The 24,593-nt window shown below is 47.0% G+C and overlaps 1 protein-coding gene across 1 annotated transcript in view; it reads left to right on the top strand.

Moving 5' to 3' along the window:
* The first annotated feature begins 20,528 nt into the window (after positions 1-20,528).
* Positions 20,529-24,593, top strand: part of Lmx1a (LIM homeobox transcription factor 1 alpha) — a 136,598-nt gene continuing 132,533 nt past the window's right edge. Inside the window, exons 1-2 of the mRNA XM_052200848.1 lie at positions 20,529-20,604; positions 22,797-22,983. Coding sequence (XP_052056808.1) covers positions 20,529-20,604; positions 22,797-22,983 — 263 coding nt within the window. The remainder of the gene's footprint in view (positions 20,605-22,796; positions 22,984-24,593) is intronic.

Raw genomic sequence — 24,593 nt, forward strand, 5'->3', positions numbered from 1 at the left:
TTTGGCAGCTAGAATACAGAGAGGCATGCCAAGACTATTTGTATCTTCTTAAGATTTCTTTCTAAAAATAATAATAATAATAAAAACCCCAAGGGATTTTTAAAAAATTCCATTTGTACTTATTCTCTCTCTCTCTCTCTCTCTCTCTCTCTCTCTCTCTCTCTCTCTCTGTGTGTGTGTGTGTGTGTGGTATGTATGTGTTCATGTCACAGAGAACATAGGAAGGTCATATGACAACCTGTGGAAGCAGGTGCTCTCCTGCTACCATGTTACTCCCAGGAATTGAACTCTCATCACCAAATTCGGCAGCAAGCACCTTTACACAATGATCCAACTTGCTGACCCCTGCAAACAAAGAATTTGAATTCTTGAAACTGAATCTGAATCTTGATGTATCTGCATACTTCTTCAGAGCTCATGCTCCAATGTGCCCAAGGTTGGAAACAGAGTGGTTGACCAGTTGGCTATTCTGCTCCATAGACCTCATGGCCTGCTGTGGGTTGGAATAGTGAGTCTGGAAAGCTTTGCTCAATGTAGTTTGTGTGCTCTCTTCCTTTAATGCCTGAGGGTCTGAGCATTTTCCACCTTCAGTTTCAGAGAAATGCAGCCAGTTCCATTTATGACCTGAGAGCTACCTGCTTATTTCAGAAATCAAAGCTTGGTTGGCTCAGGTAGGTAGTTTTAAAACAGAAAAGAGACTGATAAACAGCAGAGCATGGGGAGCCTTATGCAGGAAAAAAAAAACTGGGTAGAGTTTTCAGGTGGAGGTAGAGAGAGGAAGAGAAAAGGGAGAAGAAGGACGAGGAGGTAGAGGAAGAAGGAAACAAGAGTATAATCTGTTTAACCCTATGGGACAGAAAGCAAAATCTCATGTAAAGCAATGTTCAGGTGAAAACTGGGTGTAAACCGATGAACACGTGAGGCAGGAAGATAGGCCTGCCACCAGGGTACGCTCAAAAGCTGCAATGTCCCAGTGTGGAAGGAGCCTTGGTTAGTAGAAAGGAAGGGAAAGATTTTATCACACGGAATTCCAGTGCATAATTAGGGACCGGGCTACCGGGTGAGACAGCTGAGTGAAGCGGTTCAGAGTTCCTGATGCCAAGACCTGCCGGTTTGCCATCTCAGTGACTCCTTGAGAGAAGGCTTCAGTGTCCAGCATGGCTTGAGGGCACAGCGTGTCCTTCTCCTGAACCCCTCCACAGAACTGTCTCTCACAGACTTCTTTCCCATCTTACTCCACAGAAGCCCTCCCCATAAGTCTAGACAAGAATATTGGTTGAGTCTCCCTAACTCCTTTGCTCACTCCTAATTCCGGTCCTGCAAGTCTGTCCCAACAGACACATTGTAGCAATCTTTAAACTTTCTGTCTCTAAACCTATTTTTCTATCATCTGCTGTGAGAGCCTGGGCCTGGGATTCTGAGAACCTCATCTGTGCTTTGCCAGGTGTGTCCTTGAATGGAGAAAGGGAGGATTTACCTCTTCTTAGAAGTTCGTCTTTAGACCTCCTTTCTACCTATTGTTCTGACCAGTACCCAGTAGCCACACTTCGTCACCTCACAATTCCACGTTCTTCATCCAAGAAGTGTGGGCTCCTTCTCCCTGCCTGCAGCTGAAACCTCGCCTGCCCTAGCACGGGCTGAGCAAGTTCCAGGCCCAGCTCAGATACACGGCAATGGGTCGTGAGTCCCAGATCTTCCCTTTCTGAGTCTCATCTTCACAACCCCAACTTAGCCTCTGTGGACATTTAGAATGTTCTCATTGCTTCGTAGCTGTGCTGGTTGATTTTCTCTGGCCATTATGAATACCTATGATAAGTCACTCACAGAAAGAAAAGATTTATTTTGACCTAGAATTTTGAAGGTTTTAGGCCATGACCTTGTGGCTTTGGGTCCCTGTAAGGGTTTGGTGGTGACAGCTGAAATAGGAGGCCGCTGTGGGGCAGAGACATTCGCCTGCTCGGGACTGAAAGACCAGGAGACCCAGGATCTCCCTTTCAAAGACATGCTTCCAACAACCTAGGGACTTCCATCAAGCTGGTCCTCTTTAAATTTCCACTACTCTGTGAAGCATCAAGTTGGGGGTGGAGGAAGGGAACCATCTTTTAACACTGAACCTGCAAGAGACTTACCCACCAAACTATAGCTTAGTGCACATGTTACATCAGTTAAACTCTTCCTGTCTGACTGACCAAGAAGGGTATGTTTCCTAAATGGAATCTGACAGAAATCTCCTCCCATCTAAAATGAATAAGAGAGTTAATTGGAATTATTAGCTCAGAGAGTCTCCGGCAACCTGTGAGATATATCGGCTTGTAGAAAGGCACTAGGTTTTGACTTGATGGGCAAGCACCATCTCATATCGGAAGACCTCCTGGCTCATCTGTCCCTAGTCGGTCTGCTGCAAATGCCGTTGGACTTGAAGGCAGCTCTCCAGAGATGGAAAGGCCACCAGAGAAGTGAGAGCAAGGTAGTGCTGCCCTCTTGTGGACACCTGTGGTTCTGCAGGAGGGTAACAGTACTGAAGGCAGGTGACAGAATGACACATGCTGAGGAAGGATAGTGAGACTGATGGAGGGGAAGGATATTTCAGAATCTGTCCATGACCAAAAGCATCTGTGACCGTTTCTTCAGAAGATTGGAAATATCTTATCATTGAGGTGCTCTGGACAATTACAGACACCTGATACAGAAGAGCTAAGCCCATTTCTGAATATTGGGATCTTTAAAGCAAAGAGGTTTCTTGTTCATTCATTCGTTTGTTTGTTAAACACCAGAGAGTAAGTTGGCCATTGCTGTGCAAGGATACAGACAAGAGTTCAGATCCGGATGTAAATGCCAGACATGATACTTTGTATCTGTTACTCCTGGATGGGTGAGTGTGGGGGAGGGGGGTGTGGATAGGGAGGTCCCTAGGGATTGCCAGCCAGCCTAGCTGTAACAGTGAGCGCCAGGTTCAGTGAGCGACTGTGCCTCAAAAAAATCTAGTGGAGAGTGATGGATGCAGGAAGAGTTCAGCGTCAGTGTCTGGCTTCCATTCCATGTGTGTCTGGCACGGAATGTGTGATTGTACTTACATACACACTCCCTTCACACACACACACACACACACACACACACACACACACACACACATGCAAAAGAGAAGAATCAGAGAGTAGATATTTTAAGATAGAAAATAATTAACTAAAAGATTATGGTCACACTCCACTAGAACTCCACAGGGGAGGAGGGATGCTGAATTATAAATGTTAGATAATTTCCACACACCAAGAAATTCTATTATCTTCTTTTTGACTCTTGAAAGTCATTTTAAAATGTAATTTCCACTCACAGTTTGCAGGACATGAAGATGGGCAGCAGGCTGGTCCGGGCATGGGGCTGTAGTCCCTGGATCTCTGACGAAGGACCACACTTTCATCGGGAAGGCACTGGGTTGTGCAATGGCAACTTGCACCCCTCAGACAGTGTCTGCACGCCCTCATCACATCCCAGGAAGGAAGCTGCTTGGGTGAGCCCCAGGAACAGGCTCCAGGGGTCCCTAACGTGGGGCAGACTGGGCTATCTGTTCCCTGGTGGCTATTTTGGGGGCACCTGTAGGAGAAGCTCTGCTCTGAGGCTTACATCATTTCTCCCTGGTGCTCAGAGAACCTTGTTCTCCTGTGAACTTGTGGTACTTGGCTCTAAGAGGGAAGGTGTGTAGGCCACCATGCTGTTGCTCCCGCCTCACTGTATCATCCTGTGCCCTGCACACGGGACTGTGGTAAGACAAATGTGAGTTTTTTGCATGATTTACCAGGAACTCAGCAACACACATACCTTTGCTATAATTTCCCCTTAAATGCATGGTGCTATTTGCTCCCTGGACAATTAACCCCACAAGCGGCAGATATGAGCAGAGAGACTCTGCAGATGGGAAACTCGAAGGGGCTAATTGCCTTTTATTACATTCTCCGCTTTGATGTCGAGGATGCTGTTATCTTTTGGATAACAGAGACAGGAGCAAAGGTCGAGTATTTGTGTTTTCTCAGATGTACACAAAAGCTCTCTAAGGTTTCTTAAGGCCAGGGTGATATACACTGGGCAAGGCCGGGAGGCAACTGATGGTAAGCTTCCCATGGTTTGAACATCCCAGTTTGCTTTTCTCCTTTTCCTGTCCATTCTGAAGGCTTCAAGGAAACAGAAATCCCAAGACACAGATGCATTTTCCAGGGAAAGATGGAAACTCAGCTGGCGATGCTAGGAGAGAGATTTGCTGAGCAGCCTGGAGAGGAGCAAGTTGCAGAAGAGGTGTGGTGTGGATGACCGACTCATCTGAGGGCGAAAGAGGCAGCTCTTCCATGGAGTACAGAAAAAAGGATGGACAAGGGCTCTGCCTATACCCAAGCACTGGGTTGTGCTGAGGCAGTGACAGGGGACCCTAACTGGGGGAGGCTGAACCCTGAGTGCCCAGCGTTGAGTGGAAGGGGGAGAAGGGATATGAGGGTGGAGATCTAGGTATGAAATTTCAGGCTTACTTTGGGACACACAGAACCACAGTCGCCACTACACAATCCTGCCCAGAAAACACACAGGGCCCCTGGTCTGTGAAGGGGGAGGCTGGATTAGTGACGTGCTAGGGCCTGTGGCTAGAGCTTCCTGTGATGGGATAGAATCCAAAGCACACTCAAAAAAGCAGGCCAATGGACTCACAAATGCCCGTGGTGTGAGGAGGTGAGAAACAGCATCTGCCCTGTGGCCCAGGGGAGCAGCCTCAGCCTGGGAATGAGTCAGTGGGAAGATGAAATGCTCAAGTCCTCTGATGGCCATGATCCCATCACCCTGCCCAGATGTGGGAGATTTCAGTCAACTTCAGGTCACACCCATCTCCCATGCTGGCCGGCCGGCAGCACAGCAGACCAAGTGTCCAGCACGACCCTGCTTTTAGCTTGCTGGCCTAGAGGGAGGATCAGGTGGCCACAACCTGATGAGGAAGGCCTGGGACAGCCGGCAGCAAACAGCAGAGGGCACCTGCGGGCGGGCGGGCAGGCGGGAACTCACTGCTGAACTTGGCAGTGATGGACCGGAGCAGCTTTCAGCTGACGTCCAGGGTGGGTCGGCGTCTGCTGCTCACATGTGAAATCAATGAGATAATAGATGTGCAAACACTTGGGAACGCCACCAAGCTCCTTGCTGCACTCTCCCCTGCGGCTCCTGAGGCTCCTGTTTCTACCTCCCCTCCCCTCCCTGCCCCTGCCCCCGCCCCTCCCTCACATCACAGCTAAACAGAGGCTGAGCATTGGTTGATTTGATTTCTGACAGCTTCTGCAATCAACTCATTTCAATATCGGTTTCTACTGTCTCTGCTCCGGTCCAGGCGTTGGATTTCTTATTTATTCCAGTTTTTGTCTACTTTTGAGGTCAGCCTCACAGACACCAGATATGGGAGACCCTTTCCCCGATTATGTAACCCTCCGGGTCCAAAGCTTCCAAAGACTTCCTGCTGTCTGCAGAGGAATAAACCCAGAGGCTGGCCACCCTGCGCTGTGCATTCCCGGGAGCTGTACAGCTCTTCTTGGCCTCCTGCCCTTGGTCAGCTATGCCATCTGCCTGGAATGCCTTCACCGGCACCCGTCCCACTGACAGTTTCTTCCCCTTTGAAAGTCAAAGGTTCGAAGGCTGTGGATAAATTATTGATGGGATAAAAAACGAGGAAATGGAGTCATATTTCAAATGTTGCAAAGAATTTTTAAAAATTTTAAAAATAGAGTCTCACGTATTCCAGGCTGGTCTGGAACTCACTGTGTACCCAAGGATGATCTTAAACTTCTGAGCCACCTACTGCCACCTCGTGTCTTCTGTGATTAGAGGCATGTGTCACCATGGCCAGTTCTATGTTTACACAGCCAATCTACTCCCGAAACACGCAGTCACTGGGATCTTCGCTTTTTTTTTTTTTAATCTTCTTAGTATGTTCATGTATCAAATATGCATTTTATACAAGGTCTGCTGAGGACTGGGGTGAAATTTCAGTGAGATTCGTTTCTGCCCAGTCAGGGCTAAAAACCGAGGTAGAACCATGAAGACTGAGCGTGCTCTTCCTTTGTGTCTTTCTTTCTCAAACAAGAACAGTCACCACTTCAATACCGGCACAAACTGGATATTGCCCTTTTGCCCCTGGTTACCAGGAAGCTCAGAGATACATATTTGACTCTCAGTTACAGTGTTAATTTGTTCACAGTAAGGCTTATAAGTAACAGTGGCCAGCCAGGTGGTGGAGGCGCAAGCCTGTAATCCCAGCACTTTGGGAGGCAGAGGTAGGGCCAGCCTGGTCTACAGAGTGAGTTCCAGGAAACCCTGTCTCAAAAAAACCAAATCCAAAAAAAAAAAAAAAAGGAACAGTGGCCAACTGTGTACTTAGAACTGTGTTAAAGTCACGTCACCTCTGTTCTTGCCTCCAAAAAGTCAACCCAATGGACCTGTGCTACCTGCTTGCCCTGTCCTTTGCTTCCAAGATCCAGCTCACTACCCCGATGCCTGTGTTAAAGCTGTTTGCTACGTCTTCTCAGAAGAGGTGAGATAGAGCAGATAGAGTACGCCTATTCAAAACAGCTGTCCACTATTCTGAGTCACAGATTTCCGTTATTTTATTATTGATGGTCCCTCAAAGCCACCTTGCGGCAGAAACACAGTGTGCACACTGCCGGATGCCATTGTGACTGTTTTGTAGGGCGTTCTTCACATTCTCCCCATTTCACCTTGTCGCACAGAGCGACATTTAGCTTTTCAATATTGATAATGCCTACACACCTCCTCAGATCCTGTTTGGAAGCTAATTGAGATGAATTAAATAAACCGATTGACAGTTTATTAGTGCCACAGCCGTCTCCCCGTTGCAGGTTAACTCACTGGCAGTGCTGGCGCATGGGCCGGTCCCCTGCTTTCTGAAAGCATCCAGAAGAAGCTGGAGCATCCCGACAGGACTGGGAAGGCCCCTCTCCTGTCTCCATGTAGACCCCTTCAGACCTGTTGCTTGTATCCTGGGAATTGCCCACCTAGGGCCCTGTTCCTAGTTGCTGGGCCAGCTGGCTTCCTAGCATTATAACATGTGACGTCATATGCGTGTGAAGGACAGTGCGTGCTCTGACTCAGTCTCTGTGTTCCCGTTCAGGACCAGTCACCCCGTTGCTTTCAGCCCTCTGATAAGGCAGTGCATCATCGGGGTAGCATGAGCAGAACAAACCCCAAAATGTCTCATGGCTAAGAAAAGAGTGAAAATAAAAGGGAGAAAGAGGGAGGGGCTGAGTTTATCTAATACTCTCTAAGGACCCATAGGGTCTCCTACTAAGCTCTCTCTCTCTCTCTCTCTCTCTCTCTCTCTCTCTCTCTCTCCTCTCACATCCATTGTGTACGTGTATTTGTATGTGTGTAGGTGTGCATGCGAAGGCCAGAGGTCAACCTCAGGTGTCATTCCTCAGGTACGACCCACCTTGCTCTTTGAGACAGGGTTTCTCATCAGTCTGGGGCTCACTAAGAAGGCTAGGTTACCTGGCCTGGGATCTGCCTGTGTCTGCGTCCTTGGTACTGGGATTATAATGAACACCACTGGGCTCTGCTTTTTTTTATTGGGTCCTGAGGATTGAACTCAGTCCATATGCTGACGAGGCTAGCATCTTACCACCTGACCTATCTCCTGGTCCCCCAGGCCCCACCTCTTTAGGATTCTACTGTCTCCTAATAGTGCCACAGGTTAGGGAACGTAAACTTCAGGGGGTCAGCACAGACCCAAACTGTACTAACTGCTGTACCCTATTGCTGGAAAACCCAGCTTTACAAAATTCTTCACTAGTACCTCAGCATCCGGCGATCTCTGCCTGATTTGATTGCGCATGCGCTGCACAGCGGTAAAGCGTCCTGGCTGATAAGAGACCACACCCCTTCGTGGATCCTCCAGTACTGATCCTGTACGGTCAATCTGTGTGCTCTGTCTTCTTCGGGTTCTTCCCTGGTCTCTCTGTGTAATGTGAAGTGTCACGCGTGAGTGTCAACTACAGGATATGGTAGAGCTTGACAGGCAGGGCCCCACGGAGGAAGCCTCCACTCTGAGGACTTCTACAGCCTACACGGGATGAAGGGAGGAGGTCACTGATTGCAAGCTGTGCCTGGAACAGACAGCCACAGTCCACCTGAGTGCCGACGGTGGCGGCTGTCACTCTATCACACATGAACATGAGCTCAGCACCAGAGCTTCAGATTTCAACAGAACTGCCTTTCGGGAGCTGACCATCCGGGATGCTGAGATAACAGTATCAAGGGAAGATCACCGGGGCCTGACCATGCGCCGCTAGTTCTTTCATATGTATGTATGCATACATACATACATGCATACGCATGCACACAACACACACACTAAATCTTCATTCATCAAATGCGGAAACAGAGGTTCTTTCCCAAAGCTATGATAAATGTCAAAGACCAGCCCTCCATCATTCCAACTCCACCAACCATTTTACTGCCCTGTTGTATCTCCGGCTCAGCCATAGAACACAGTCTGATACGACAACAAAATGTGGAGTTCTCAATGAGAAGTCCCTTTAGGAAGTGGCGCCTAGCTGGAGGGAGTCCGTCACTGGGCCTGACCTCCGGCACCTCATAAGGGCCCCACTTCCTGGGCCTGAGCTCCGGCACCTCATAAGGGCCCCACTTCAAATTGCTTTTCTCGATTCCTTTGTGGGGTTGAGAGGTGATCTGCTCATTTCGCTTCTTGCTCCAGCTGCCTGCTGCCTGTTTTCCCACCATGTGGACTTTCCCTCTGAAACCATAAGTCAAGATAAATCCTTCCTTTCAGTTGCTCTGGTCACAGTGCTTTATCACAGTGACAGAAAAGTACTCCCATAGGCTTAGAGTTTTCAAAGCCTACTTTAATCACGGTTCTGTGCTGCTTCAACCTCCCTTCTGGACTACCAACCACCAGAGGTAGGGGAAAAGAAAAGTTGATAGGAAATGGGGGCTGTGGACCTGTTGAGAAATAGTTCTTTAAGGATGCGGGGTGGGGTGGGGGATGATTCCAATCTTCTTTGTCAGCAATCCAGTCCACTAGCAAAACACCAAACACGAATCAGCAGCAATCCAGGTCACTCGTCAAACACCACACACAAATCAGTAGCAGTGGCTCAACCCAGAAGAAATCATGAGGCATGAGCCTGTGGAGTGGCAAGAAGCAGTCAGAATGCCACCAGAAGTTCTTTGGTGAGCTTCTCTCTATGAAGTCATGACAAGCAAAGATCAGCAAAGAAAGCAAGGTGAACCAATGCACGAGTGTCATATACTGTCTGTTGGGTTATAGTGATACTCTTTCCAAACATCACGAGGCTCTCGAGTGTCCTCTCCAACAAAACATCACGTGACACAACCGAGTGTCCAAAGAAAGCTGAAATCCCCACTTCACACACCCGGTGACAACTGCTGTCCCTCGACACACAGACTGAACACTGACAGAGTTTCTGCTTATACATAATGGCCAAGACGGTCACCCTTCAAAAGTTACGTCCCCAAGTGTATGGGTAGGTTAGAGGGAGGCACGGGGGTTGGCCAGACAGAGGATTAGCTGTTTCACACCCACTATTCCACAGACTCCTTACTGCTCTCAAGATGAGACCAGAACACAAGGAGGTTAAGCAATGCATGATTAAACTGCTCAGAAATGTCAGGGCTAGTTTAGAGCTCAGGCCTCTCCTCTGTGTTTCCAAAGCTCACTCATGTTCACTCCGGAACATTCCATCAGAATAGGCCGCAGCTTCAGGGCATTCTCTACGCATGGGATAAATATGTAGGTGGCATAGCACGGTCCCTTCACGGTGTGACTCACAGGAACATCACAGGTGGCTCTGACCAGGGTACTTAGCAAGGAAGCTCACAGTGCAGTGGGCAGAGAGCGTGGCATGAAGAGCACTTTGTCCTGAGCCTGATGGAGCTTCCGTCACCATCACTGTCACCGCTGGGGCTGTTCTTGTTTGCTGGAGAGCAAGTCCTATAGACGTCACCTGACTTCTCTCCTGCCGCAGAGGCTGGGCTGGGATGCCTTCTCTTGCTCCAGAAAGAGCTGTTGCACTTGGTAGTCCAGCTCAATGAAGAGAAGCGTTAGCTCAGGGCCAGGGGATTCCTGGGGAGTGCGCAGTGCAGTCCGAGTGGCCCCTCCCTACCTCGGAGTCTCTGGCTACCCTGTCACTGCATGGCTGGAGCTGTGTAAGCAGCAGTGTTTCTGCTTATTTTACTGTGGTTTGAAATGTAGTTTGGCATTTCTTAACAAATAACACAACTTTCCCTTTGTGTTTCCCTTAATAAAATACAGAAATGAGAGCAAGAAAAAGAAAAAGTAAAAAAACATGTCTCTGTCATCCCCACTCTGTGCATGATCACACCCCACCAGCTCCCTCTTCTCCTCCCACCAAACACTGGGCTCCGGCTCCTCCCTCCTCTCTCTTCCTTCTTCCCTCCTCCCTTTCCCTCCTCCCTCCTCTTTCTAAAGGTTGGCAGAAATGTGTGATGAGTCTGATATTTTTGTGTGTCTCTGTGTGTGTCCATAGGTACCTAGGTACACATGTGTGCGTGTGTACATGTGTGTGGAAGACAGAGGCTAATTAAAATGTCATCTTTTAGGAGATGTCTACTTTGGTTTTCTTGAGACTTTCGTTTTTTTGAGACAGGGTCTCTGATTGGCCAAGGCAGGGTTGGCTTGGCACTGTGTCCCAGGTAGCACTCTTGGTGCTACCCCCGCCCCAGTACTGGGATTACAAGTGTGTGGACATCTTTTAGAATGTAGGTTCTTGGAACTGAGCACAAGGCGGGTTTTACCAGCTGACCTACCTCCCGGGCCCTGCTGAGCCTGAGATGATTGCTTCCATCTTCTGTGGTAGAAGAGGTGACCCCACAGTGGAGTTGCATGCTTCATGTCATCTGCAAACTGCTGCCTGATTGAACACAGCCGTGGAAAAGAACAGGATCCAGGACCTCTCTCATGTGAAGACATACCCTTGGGTTGTGAGGTGCCTGTTTAGTTCTGTGGATAGTTCCTATCGAGTGGACTTTGCCTGCCCTCTTCCAGTGAGGGTGGCTTCCAGACCAACCTGGCAAAAGCCTTTTGATATTTTGGATGTATGGTATTCCCCAAATGCACTGGTTCTCATTCTGTGGGTCATGACCCCTTCCAGGGGTCTGTTGAACAACCCTTTCACAAGGTTGCCTAAGATAAGCAGAAAACACAGATACTTACATTAAAATTCATAGCAATAGCAAAATTATAGTTACGAGGTAGCAAGGAAAATAATGAAGCATGAAGAATTATATTAAAGGGTTGCAGCATTAAGTTGACAACCACTGCATCAGAGGTTCACGTGTTGAATGGTTAGTCCCTGTGACAGCAATGTTTGTAGGATGGGCCCCTGAGATGTGAGTGCATCAGGAGGGCTCAAACCATACCAATTAAAAACCAGCCTATTAAGTCCAGTGTGTCCATCAGTAGGGCACAGCGAGAGGAAGTAGGTCACGGCAGTGTGATGTCGAAGAGTGTACTTTGCCCTTTCTTCTCTCTCTTTCTGCTTGCTGGACACCATGGGGTGAGTGTTGCTGATGCAGTACTGCACTACGATGTCCCGAAACAACAGAGCCAATGACCATGGGCTAACACCTCTACAACCATGAGACCAAGTAAGTCTTTCCTTCCTTTGGCTGTTCTTTGAAAACTTGACGTTTGTTCTAACATTGACAACCAACAAATTCCCTTCTAAGAGCAAAGGGCTAAGCTAAGGCATACCTGTGTGAGATTGCTGGGTGTTTGATGTTTGAGACACTGGTTGTCTCCTTGCACAGATAACTAACTGCAGATTTTCACACTTTAGTCTTAATAATACCAACCATACGGTAACAGAAGCTGTGGATGACAGGTGCTCCACGGTAGGAGCCTGCAATGGGCATGTGAAGAAAAGGGCGCTGTGAGGGAAATGTTGACACAAAATTAAGTCGTGTTAGTGGATTTTTAATGCCCCTGGAAAGACCAGGAAGCCCTGGGTATATTGTTGCCCAATCTGGGCTCTCTAGTTTAGGAGAGGCATGGGAAAAAGTGGAAGCAAGTCCACATGCAAATGGATAATGGCTAGGATGACTCTTTCATCAGTTGAAGATTTTAGAAGTAGGGTTTCACTTTTCGAGTGGGTAGCCGAGATCAATCGATGGCCCAGAAGATGGCATCTCCCCTAGAATAAATTTTGGCCTGAATGATTGGATTGGGTGAATTTGAAGATCACTTCCAACACAAAAAAGTCATGTACTGGGTTCCTTAGAAGAGAGAGACTATGGCTTGTTTTCTGTGAAGGGCTTCTGGGAAATGGCTCAATGGCATCTTCTCTCATTAAACAGACAAAACAACAGCCTCTCACTTCTGTACTATGAAGACTATGAATGTTTCCTAACTCACTCGGAGAGGTCAAACGAATCACAGAAGAGATAACAACAAGCAAAGATCCCCTAACTCCCCACCTCCACCTTAAAGACAGAGTTCCATTATATAGCCCTGGCTGGCCTGGAACATGCAAACCTCCTTCGGCCTTAGTTTCCCAGGTGCAGTGAATATAGATGTGCAAATGCCATATGCGGATGAGGCTCTGTATCTTTACTGATGGACACATCATTTAGACACATCCACTAAGCCTATACCTCAACAACCACTGCACAATACACTCTACTCCTTGGGCCAAAACTGGTCCAATTTCATAAGCTGCTGGATAACTATAATGGTCCAGTCCCAGCAGCAAGCTTAGGAGCAGAACTGTGAGCCCTCTCTGACCTATTGTCCTGTTCACTGCAATAGTTTCATGAAGTCACTGCTCCCTCCCAAGGTCGCCCTACTTCCATCAAGTGCTGTGTGCCTTGATTGCTCCATGGGGTCTCTCAGGTCCCCATTGGATCCTGACCTTCCCAGCTCTCTCCTTGGCAGCCATTGAGATCACAACCTTCTCAACTCCCCTACTTTCATTTCCATAGTTTCAAACTAAAAAAATTGGTTTTGAAGACAGGAAGTTGTTTTTGTGGTTGTTTTTGGTTTTTTGTTTGGCTTTGTTTCTCTTGTCTCTAAGAGACATACCTCATCATCTCTCAACATTCTCAGAGTAGATCACATGCTAACAAGATACAAAGCAAGCTCCGACAAGTATGGAGAATATAAAACAACATTTTGCATCCTATCTGACCACAACATAAAAATGCTAGGTATCAACAACAAGAGAAAACTACAGAGAGCACAGAAACTAACAGAAATTTAAAAACATATTATTCAACAATGAATGGTTCAATGAGAAAATAAGGAAACTTAAAAACCTCTAGAGTAGAATGAAAATGAGAACTTGACACACAAAAATCCCCGTGGGATACAATGGGAGCAGTTCTACAAGGAAAGGTTATAGTCCAAAATACCAAGACAAACAAATCAAAACAACAGCAACAGCACATCCAAGAGTGAAAACCAATAGCTTAACAATTTACCTTAAGACCTTGGGAACACAACTCCCCAAACAAGTAGATGGGGAGAAAGAATTAAGAACAGGGCAGGCATAAATGGATTAAAAATGAACAAAACGATACAAAGAGTCAATGAAGCGAAGAATCAGTTCGTCGAGAAAATGAACAAGATTGATAAATCCTGGGACTGGAGAGGACCTGAGTTCAATTCTCAACATCTGTTCACAACTGTCTAAGAATCCAGTTTCGGGGGATCTGACGCCCTCTTCTGGTGTCTATGGGCAATAGACATGTTCATATTCACATACACAAAATAAAATTTTTAAGAAATTGAAAGTCAAAAATCTTTAGCTAAATTAATTAAAAGAAATAGAGTCACAATGGAGAAACTATTAAATTAATTAGAAGCAAAAGTAGACATTACAACAGATAATCAATAAAGTCCAGAAAATTATAAGGATACATTTTAAATCTATATTCTTATAAGTTAGAAAATCTAAAAGAAGCAGAAAATTTCTAGATACTTATGACCTACCAAAATTAAAACAAACTAAATAAACAATTCAGACAATCGACAACCAGCAGCTAGATCAAAACAGTAATAATAATAAAAAAATCTTCCAACTTAAAAAAATCAGCACCAGATGAACTTACTTCAGAATTCTTCAAGACAGTCAAAGGAGAACCAAAATCAATACTATACAAATTATTGCATAAAATAAAAAGAGAATGCTTTAAAACTCTTTTTATGAAAGAGTTTTTATCTTGATACCTAAATCAGATTAGGACAAAACAACAAGAATTATCCGCAAGCTTATCTCCTTAATGAACATAGAAGCAAAATCTTCAGTAAAATACTGGGAAGACAAATTCAAGATCACATCAGAACGATCATTTATCATCACCTGGTTGGCTTCATTCCAGAGATTCGGGGATGGTTCAACATGCATAAATCAATAAATGTAATAGATTACATAAATAGACTCAGAGACAGAAATCACATGAATATCTCAATAGATGCAGAAAAGGCTTTCAACAAAATTCAGCATCCTTTTGTGATTAAAGTCAGGGAGAGGTTAGGGATAAAGGAGGAATACCTCAAGAGATTGAAAGATATATATGACAGACCTATAGCAATGCCATAACAAATGTAGAAAACCTCAAGGCATTCCCATCAAGGTCAGGAAGAAGAGGAGGTGCTCACCGGGGCCCCTCTCCCTTCCCTCCCCCCTCCCCCCCTCCTCCTCAGCAGAGTGAAGTCTTAGGCAGAGCTAAGGCAAAAGAATCCAAAGTGTTCTTATTTGCAGATGACATGATTCTATACATGATTCTATACATGAATGACCCATAAGACTCCACTGGAAAACTCTTAGAGCTCATAAACACTTTGATCAAAAAATGGCAGGATACAAAACTAATATACAAAATTGGTAGCCTTTCTATATATCAGTGACAAACATGTCAAAAAGGAAATCAGGGAATTGATCCAATTCCTTAAAAAACATTAAAATACTTAGATCTATACCTAAGTAAGGAAACAAAAGACCTCCACAATGAAAACTTTAAGACACTGAGAAGGAGCGGGGGCTGGAGAGACGGCTCAGTGCATTGGCTGCTCTTCCGAAGGTCTTGAGTTCAAATCCCAGCAACTATATGGTGGGTCACAGCCACCAATAATGAGATTTGATGCCCTCTTCTGGGGTGTTTGAAGACGGCTACAGTGTACTTATATATAATAAATAAATAAATCTTTAAAAAAAGACACTGAGAAAGGTACTGCTATCTAAATATTTAAGTCCATATCTATAGATCTGCCTTAACAAAAGAAATCTACAGATTTAATGTAAACTCAATAAAATTCCAAGAACATTCATCACAGATATGGAAAGGCTAAATTTGTATGTAACCACAAAATACCAAGGATAGCAATGGCAGTTCTGAACAAAAAGATTATTGTAGAATGTATTATTATACCTGATTCAAGTTATACTACAGAGCTATTGTAATACAAACAGTGTGGTACTGGCATAAAGCCAGACACAGATTAACAGAATCAGAGACTAGAGGACCCAGATAAAAGTTCATACAACTGCAGCTACTTGATTTTTTGACTAAGATGCCACAAATATATATTGGAGACTGGGCAGCATCTTCAACAAAGGGTGTGGAGAAACATGGATATCTAAATGCAGAAGAATGAAACTGGATCTCACCTTCATAACTGAGCTCAAAACTGACTAAGACTTGTCACAAGACCTGGTAATCTGAAAGTGCTGGATGAGGCAGGATGGAGTCCACTTCAATTAAAAAAAAAAAAAAGGCAGAGACTTTCTAAGTAGGACTCAAACAGCATAGGGAATAAATGGAACAACAGACAAGTAGGATTTCATAAAGTTAGAGAGCTTCCATACAGTAAAAGAAACTGTCAATCTAGTGAGAAGGAAATCTACAGGATGGAGAAAATATTTTTACACCTATAAATCAGAGGATTAGTATCTAGAATCACAAAGAACTAAAAAACAAATAAAAAAAAAACCTAACCAAACCAAACCAAACCAAACCAAACCAAAAAAATTCCCATACATCAGGAAAGAAATCCATTAAAAAAATGGGATACAGAATCTAGAGAGACAGATTGTGGGTAAGAGCATTTACTAGTCTTCTACATCTGAGTTTAGTTCCCAGCACCTACACCAGGAAGCTACAAACACCTGTGACTCCAGCTCCAAGGGCTCTGACCCCTCTTCTGCCCTCAAGCTAGATACTCAGAGAGACAGACTGACAGACAGAAGACAGACAGACAGACAGACAGACAGACAGACAGACACACACACACACACACACACACACACACGAACTTAAAAATTCTTTAAGGATATATGTCTGCAGAACTATATAGAATATTTAAAAGAAGTATAAACAGCTAGGAAACACTTAAAAAGTGTGCAACAGAGTTAGGCACTCAAGGAATGCAGATTAAAACTCCTTTAAATAGATTCCACCTCACTCTAGTTAGGTAGCCATTTCAAGACCACCAATAACCACAAGTATAACTGACATGCTGTGAGGAAAGGACTCCAATGCATAAAATGTTGCCCTGCCAGGTCAGATGTGCCCACTGGTGCAACATGGGTGTTACCCAGGCAACCCGCCTCTCCTGATTGAACTTGAAGCCTGTGCCACAAGAGGAAATCTATCCCTGATACTGTAAACCTCTCTGGTCAAAAGTCCATGACTGTGGAGGTTATAGGTCTTAAAGGCAAATCTCCTCCTTCAGCCTCCTCTTCCTCCTCTTCCTCCTCCAGATGCTGTTGCTAAATGGCTGTGTTGCCAAACTGCCACCTGAATATTTATGTTTACAGTCATAGATTTTTGCTGCTATCAGCCTTGGTTAGAGAAGGTTCACTATGCGTGGCAATAAAGGGAGAGACTTCTAACTAGCTCACGTGCTAAGAATAAGTGCCCAACGCATTACTGTGTGTGTTTAGCCCTGTGTGTGTGACATCTACATCAGCCCCCAGTCATCAAGACTCAGCAAACAGGGAGTATCATAGAAGAATACCAGGTGGGAGGGATTTAAGACCTGGCAGATGGGCGGAGTACTGTGGTTAGCTGTCTCTTGTTCTCACCGACTCACAGAAGCGATGTTACGCGCACAAGATCTACACAAGATCAGTCCAGTGTGAGAAACTCCCGGCAGACTTTGCAAGACAGAATGCTGTTTTTCCTCTGGGAGTGTGGCCACTGGTGGGTTTCCTATGCTCCTATGGATGGTCTTACAGCCCTGCACACAAGACAGCACTAGGTAGACCCAGCAGATTGCACTGAAAACCAAAAAGGAAAGGACACAAGATGTGGTGGGGGTGAGGGTGGGGAGTGAGGATGGATATGGTACAAATATATTGCCTGTGTATAGAAGGGGGAAAGCCACCAAGAACTGAGACTTTTTTCTTACTGATCCTTCTCCACAGGCTTCAGACTACAGCAAGAGGTTCATTCATCCCTCAGCCAAGTAAACACTATTTGTTAAGACATCTATGTGCTTCTGCACTGAGAGCTGTGGAACTTACAGTGGGATTGTGAGAAGTACTTATCTGAAGTGCCCAAATCGAGTGGAGGAAAGACATTCACACCACAAACTTGGGTGCTCTACACTCACCAGGCTCTCTTCCTAATGCCAGAACCACTCAGATCAAACACCATCTATTTATCTACTGTCTGGATATTCACTACTGGATATTCCTTACCCAGTAGTTAAATATGTTTCATAAACTCAAGACTCTTAGTTAAACAAAAACTCAGCTGGGCACTTAAAGTAATATTTCTTGTGGGTGTATTTGCTGTGTTCTTCTTTTTCTTAACAAATTTCTATCTTATATATTATCTCAAAAATACATGTAATTTATCTCTCCCCCCATATCCTGTTCTATCTGGATGACAGACATGGCAAAGGTCAGGTGTTAGAAGACATAGCAATAGCCACCTGCTTAACAGCAGAGAAATCTCCTGGCTGTATTAAGCCCCAAAGATTTGTCTAGGACAATAGATAAAATTATTTATTCTGCCTACCTCACAGGTTTGTTGTAGAGATCAAGCAAAACCACAAATATAGGAGCACCCTAAAAAGTTTAAAGCAGTATTCTAAAATAGGGTATTAAACTCTCTGCCCTTTCCTCCTTGTTCCTCTGAAGTCATATTCTGTGTTTGGCTTTTGCTTGGAGATAGAAAACATTTAGGATTCAGGTGGGCAGGGTGTGTGTGTGTGTGTGTGTGTGTGTGTGTGTATGTGTGTGTGTGTAGCTAAGCACAGAAGAGCTTGTTTGACTTAAGTTCAGGGAGAGATCTTTTCCTTGGTGAAAGCACTAGGGAATCCCTGCTTATGTCTTCTTCTTGGGCTGACCAGGCTACAGTGCTGGGTCACTGCCACTGGGTTCTCTCAGGGTAGAAGTGAAGGAGCCCTAGAGAATCCCATGGAATTCCCAACGGGTGTTCAGGAGAGCAGGCTAGAATTTCACGTGGACAGGTGTCCCATTTCCTTAGGGCAACCCGAACATTGAGACTACACTTTCCCCCCCACCTTGAATTATAAAGATTAGACTGCGTTGGCTACGGAATGAAGATTGGCACAAAATTAATGGTCGATAAACGTTAGCCAGCGCAATGATGTGTTTATTGAGTCACTTTGGCCCCAGGGTTTTCTTGGAATAGAGGAGCAAGACCCCGTTCCTGCCTCTAGAGAGGCTGGAGGGCTGTCGCTGCAGTCCGACATTATGAATCATAGGGAATTAAAAACTGCCCCCAGGAACTTCTTTTCTAAGAAAAGTCCCCTTGGCTGACTTTGAGTCCAGCGTCCAGCCAGCAGGATAGGATAAAGGGAGCCTGATTCAAGCTTTGGCCATGGGTCCCTATTGCATTTCCCAGCATTGAAGTGGTTTCGGTCAGAAACGGTGAGTTGAGTTTTAAGCCAAAACAAATTTGTAAGTTGCAGGAACCAGTGGGTGAATGAAAGTCCGAGGAGCTTGGAGCTTCTGGTGTCAGAGTTCACAAAGCAGAGGGGAGGGGGGCGGTTCTAGGCGCTCCCTGCGACCTCCAGGTGAGGACTGCCTGAGGTGATTCATCACTTACGGTGCAGATCCTGCAGATCCGAGAGCAACCGGATCTCCATCCCGCCCGCGCGAAGTCTAGGTGGCACTGATCTCTGTCGTGGCTGGGGCGCAGCCCCCTAGGGCAACCGTTCCACGTGGAGAGAAGGAAAAGTTTGGTGTGTCCGGGAAGTCCGGGCAGCCGACGGAAGCATCAGGCTGCAGCCTCGCGGTGGGTCGAGCAGCCAAGCCGGGAAACAGAGCACCGCGGGCCCCGCCACGGGACGCGCTCCCAGTCCCCCGCCCTGTGCACCCCACCCCCTTCCCGGCCGCGCACGCAGCCAGCGGCCGCTGTCAGAAACCACCGAAGCCGCCTCGGAGAAGAAAGCAGGGAGGACTTTGCACCCAGGACCCTGGGCCTCGGGTTTCCCCGCCGATTTTGGAACAGCTGCCTGGCTTCCCCTTCCCGGCTGCAGAGCGGGCGCGTGTTGGCAGGACGTCCCGAGAAGGATCGGCGGCTGTGGCCACGGCCCGGCCCGACTCCGGCGCGCCGAGGAGCAGAACCGGGGGCCGGCGTTCGCTCCAGCTCCCTCCCGGGCGCGCCGGAGTCCGGGCGGCTGCTCCTGCTACAGCCTTGGGGACGCCGCCTCCCTCCGCCTAAGCTGCCCGGCGCCTCCCGGTCACTTCACGCCGCTCCGGACTCTGAGAGCCAGCTCGCCCATCAGGTAAGGAAGGCTGCGGGGTTCCTTAAGGCTCCGGCTCGGGCGGGCGTGTTTCTGAAAGTTGATTTGAAATGCATCCAAGAGTGAGCTGGGCCAGTCGCGGCTCCTCCCCAAGGCGACTGACTCCTTTGCTCCTGCAGACGTTCCCGGCACTGGCCGACCGGCGGGAGGACCTCCCCGCGCGCCCCGCACGCCTACTCCCGAGCGCCCCCCCCCCCCCCCAGCAGAGCGCAGTGCCAGGAGTGCGGAAGCAGGCGGGACAGTCTCCGGGTCCCTTACTCTGCCTCTCTCCAACGCAAGACAGGTGAGGGTCGGAAGTGAGTGGTCCTCTGTATGCTTGGTCCTGACTCTGAGAGCAGGCGCACCCCCACCCCATCACACGCAAAACCACAGTTCTAGTAGAGGGATCCCTAGGGGCCACATTAGTATAGGATGGGGCGGAGTCGGTCTTGGAATGGGAAACCTGGGGACAGGAGTGGGGGTGGGGGTTAGGAGACGCAGTTAGGGGGCGGAGGCCTTAGTACATAACGCGTTGACTTCAAGTGAAATCAGAGCCGTCCGAGCAGTTCACGGTAGCTCTTCTCCCTCCTCCCACCTCACGTTTCCCTTGGCTGGACTCAACCCTCTAGGCTCATTCTTGTCGCCCTGGACACTCCTTCTGTCCTTCCCCAGGAGAGTGGCAACTGAGAACTAGACTCAACCATTTCTCTACAGGTCCTCCTGGCACAACCCGAACATGTTGGACGGCCTGAAGATGGAGGAGAACTTTCAAAGTGCAATTGAGACCTCGGCCTCCTTCTCCTCTTTGCTGGGTAAGTGTTAAACGGCATGAACCTTAGCGCATCCGCCTGCTGCCGGGGCTCAGGACGTTGGCTCTGTGGTACTGAGTTAGGCGACCAGACCAGCACCGTCTTCATGCACACAGAGGCTTCCACACTTTCTGTCTTTCCGTGTCCATCAGTCCTTTTGAGTCGTCCTTACCCAAATACAACCAGCAAGACTCCTCAGGCTTCACGAGGAGCTCAGCATCGAATTCCCCAACCCCTTGAGGGGCGGGCGAGCATGTTCACAAGGCATTTGAGTGGCAAGTGATTAATAACACTCAGGGCTGGATTTTTAATCATGGAGCTGATGGACGGCTCATAAATGCCACCGGTTTCTCAGAGGCCTGTATGCTAGCAGGAGAGGACCGAGACCCAGAGTGCCCAAGTTCTTCTCTTCCTCCACTAACTGCAGCCCCAGTTTTAGTATTGGGCATGGCCGAAAGGCTTTTCCGGGCTGGTGGGCAGCGCTGCGCTGGGATTATCTTGCGCGGCGGGGCCCTTGCCTGCTCTTTAATTAACTGAAGCCGGATCCCAGTTCTGCAAGCTTGGTATCCTTCTACCCCCAACCCAGCCACTGCGGAGCAGAGAATAGAGAGATCTAGAAGAGTAACACCGTGGGTCTTTCAGAGTTCAGGCCAACAATTCTTGTTTTGGCAGTGTCTCTTCTACTCTGCCTTTGGAGTTTTCAAGTTTGGAGAAAAAAAAGTTTTTTTGTTTATTTGTTTGTTTTGTTTTCTTTCTCTCTTCCTTTTTTTCTTTCTTCCCGCTTCTTTCTGAAGGAGAGATTTTTCTTTTATTTAAACGTCTTGCCTCTTTCTCCAACTTTGGAAACCAATAGAGTGGGGCTGAAAATTTTTCGATTATAGAAACCATATCCAGAGAGAAATCGCCCACTCCACCCCAACAGTCCAGAGGAAACGAAATTACAAAACCCGTGCCCCCTTCTTTCAACCTCCCTTTCGAAAGTGTCAGGCTCTTCTACCCGGAGCAAGAAGGAAGACGCAGGCTAGAGCCTGTGAGCGGACTTAGGCACACCCGGTTTGGTTCCCTGCGCTGCGAGCGACCCCACGTTTGCCCCAACTCTAGGACGATGACCTGGGATGCTGAGACCAAGACAACAGAAATTTACAATTGAGAACGACCACTCCCCCCAACCCCCTTCTTGCTAGCTTTGCACTGCACAAAACGATCAGTCCGGCTTACAAGCTGGCAGCAGTTCTCCAAAGCAGAAAGTGAGATTAGTGTAGTGGTATGGAGAAGGATCATCCCTTTGGGACATCACGGACAAGAGTGTTCTTGTGGGACAAGGGCGTCTTTAAGCGGTTGTGGTCAACAAAGGCGGCCAAGTATTTCTCCCTTGCGTGTTGGGGGTGGGGTTGGGGTGGAGGGAGAAGGCCCTCCCTCGAACAAGATCCTAAGGGAAAAAGTCAAAAAGGTCAAAGGGTAGGGCAGAGAAGATTCTCTGACTGGGCTAAGAGGTTTGTTGCTCCACGCAGCACTTCTGAGCGCAGATCTAGAATTCTCTGGGGGGCACCCTTCTCAGGGTCTCAGGGTCTCTGCGCTCGGCTATTATTTTTCCCCATCTTGACATTTCCTAATTATAAAAAGTCACCTGCAATTTGCACGCCAAACAAGACATGGGAGAGATTCAGTAGTTTGAACTGTACTAAGCTCGCTTGGGGAGAGATGGTATTTTTTCTGCACCCACAGGCCGACTTTTATGAAGAAAACAGAAAATGCTAATTTTCCTTTAAAAATAGAATGCAGTCGCATGCAAATTATTCTCAATCATTTAAAAGTAGTCAAAGGACACAAATACAGTGATTTAATGATTGATTAATGACGACTTGAGAGTCCCGAGAGCACAAATTTATATGTAATCTAATTTAAAGGCTCAGTGAAAGCTCGCAATGTACCTCTGTCTGTCCAATAATTACGACATTTATTGACTCCAGCCCCCTCCCTCGCTAGAATTTATACCTTGCTATTTAGTCTTTATTTATTAGTAACGTCATTGCTACTTGGTTTGATTTTTCGAAATATCTGATCATCACGGGAGCTTCCTGAGGGTGCAAGGCCCCTGGGGAAAATCTGTGGGTCTAATCCGATCGAGAGCGGGGTTTGGCGGGGTGTTAGCTGGCCGGTGTGGCGCTCACCGGCGACGTCTGTTGCTGTTGTAGGCAGAGCGGTGAGCCCCAAGTCTGTCTGCGAGGGCTGTCAGCGGGTCATCTCGGACAGGTTTCTGCTGCGGCTCAACGACAGCTTCTGGCACGAGCAATGCGTGCAGTGCGCCTCCTGCAAAGAGCCCCTGGAGACTACCTGCTTCTACAGGGACAAGAAGCTCTACTGCAAATACCACTACGAAAAGTAAGTGCCTGCGTCGCCAGGAGCGCGCCCACTCTCCTGCATGGGTGCGCGCTGGGGACCTTGTCCTCCTGCACCCTCTACAAAGAGGCACTGGCAGCAAAGGCCAGTAAATCTCTAGCATCCGCGTTCGCGTTCGGGTACACGCCCCGGGTTGCGGGGGATCCATCCGTTTGCACAACTTGGGGCTCGGGAGAGCCGCACTGCCGGGTTTTGGTTTTTGTTTTTTTGTCACGAACATATTTTCAAATTATTCCAAGCTCCTCAACCAGGGCCGAGTCATTCACAGAGATCACTTGGCCGGGGAGCTAGTGACTAACTCCCCCTTTTCCATTTCATCTTTCTCAGGTGTTTGTACCGCTCTGGGGTTTGTGCCCACCAGTAAGGCAAAACGGATCGGATGGTTTCTGTGCCGTGGGCACGTTTTTTTCTCTTGGGCTTGATCAAACCAGATTTGGAAATGGCCTTCTTGTCCCGCATCTTTGTTTTGCGTTTCCAGTAACTCCGTCCTCGGGTTTTCGGGCATCTCCACAACCCGGTTCTAGACTAGGGAAGTTGTTTGACAGGCCAGTTCATAGGGACATTGGATTCTAGGATTGTGGAGGACTAGACAGAGAGAATAGGGGCTCAGAGTGCATCTGTTTTTGTGCACAGGGCTGGTATATGTTGATTGTGTGTGCATGCATGTGTGCACGGAGGAAATGCAGCCCCTTTCACGCAGACATATAAAGAGAGGCCGAGAAGGTCAGTGTGCGTGTGAAACCTAGCCACTATAATTTCGTTATGATGCAGAGAGAAAGGAAGTGCAAAGGAGGGCTGGCTATCAAAACAAACAAACAAAAACAAAAAACACAGGGGAAGGAAGGACAGAGGTTTCTCGTTTCCAAATCATCTAGGCTGTCAGACTTACTAAAAAATGGACTGAATTAGACAGTGCCGCCACTGTTGATATCACCACCACCACTACCACCCCCATCATCGCCAGAGAGCATCATTCTCTGCTACTCAGTACTCTTGCTTGACATAAAATGCTTGACTTTTACCTCCGTGTGGAGAGAGAAATTTCTGTTGTCTCAGAAATGATTTACTTTTTTTCCCCCAGAACCTAAAAAAAAAAAAAAGCAAAAAAGTAAAAAACAAAAAACAACAACAACAACAACAACAAAAAAACCCATGCTTACATTTACGTGAGTTTAACAATACAGAAATCAGCAAAGAAGCGAAACTGTCCCTAATCTTTTTGACAAACAATTTTGAGAGAGAGAAAAGATGCTGCTGCTGTCTGTGCTGGCTTGTCTGCTTGTAGCCCCCGAGTCTGAGTAAAAACTGTGATTTTTAGGTAATTAAGCGGATTTGGTCTATACAACTTCAAGTAGACAAAGCCTGCTGACTGCTCGCTTTCCTCTTCTCTTGCTTTTCATGGGCCGGTTTTGGTATTGTGTGAGCCCAATCTTTATCTTTCTGCTTATAGATTAGAGAAAGGTCCACATCCTTCAGGCACAACACTGGCAAATTCAAAAGCATTGGAGCTTAGGCAAGGATTTGGGTTGTGATTTTTCCATTCTGTTTGTTAAAAAAGAAAATCACAAATCAAAGAAGGCTCAAGGGTCAAC

Source organism: Apodemus sylvaticus, chromosome 12 (genome assembly GCF_947179515.1).
Source record: "Apodemus sylvaticus chromosome 12, mApoSyl1.1, whole genome shotgun sequence".
Classification (NCBI taxonomy): domain Eukaryota; kingdom Metazoa; phylum Chordata; class Mammalia; order Rodentia; family Muridae; genus Apodemus; species Apodemus sylvaticus.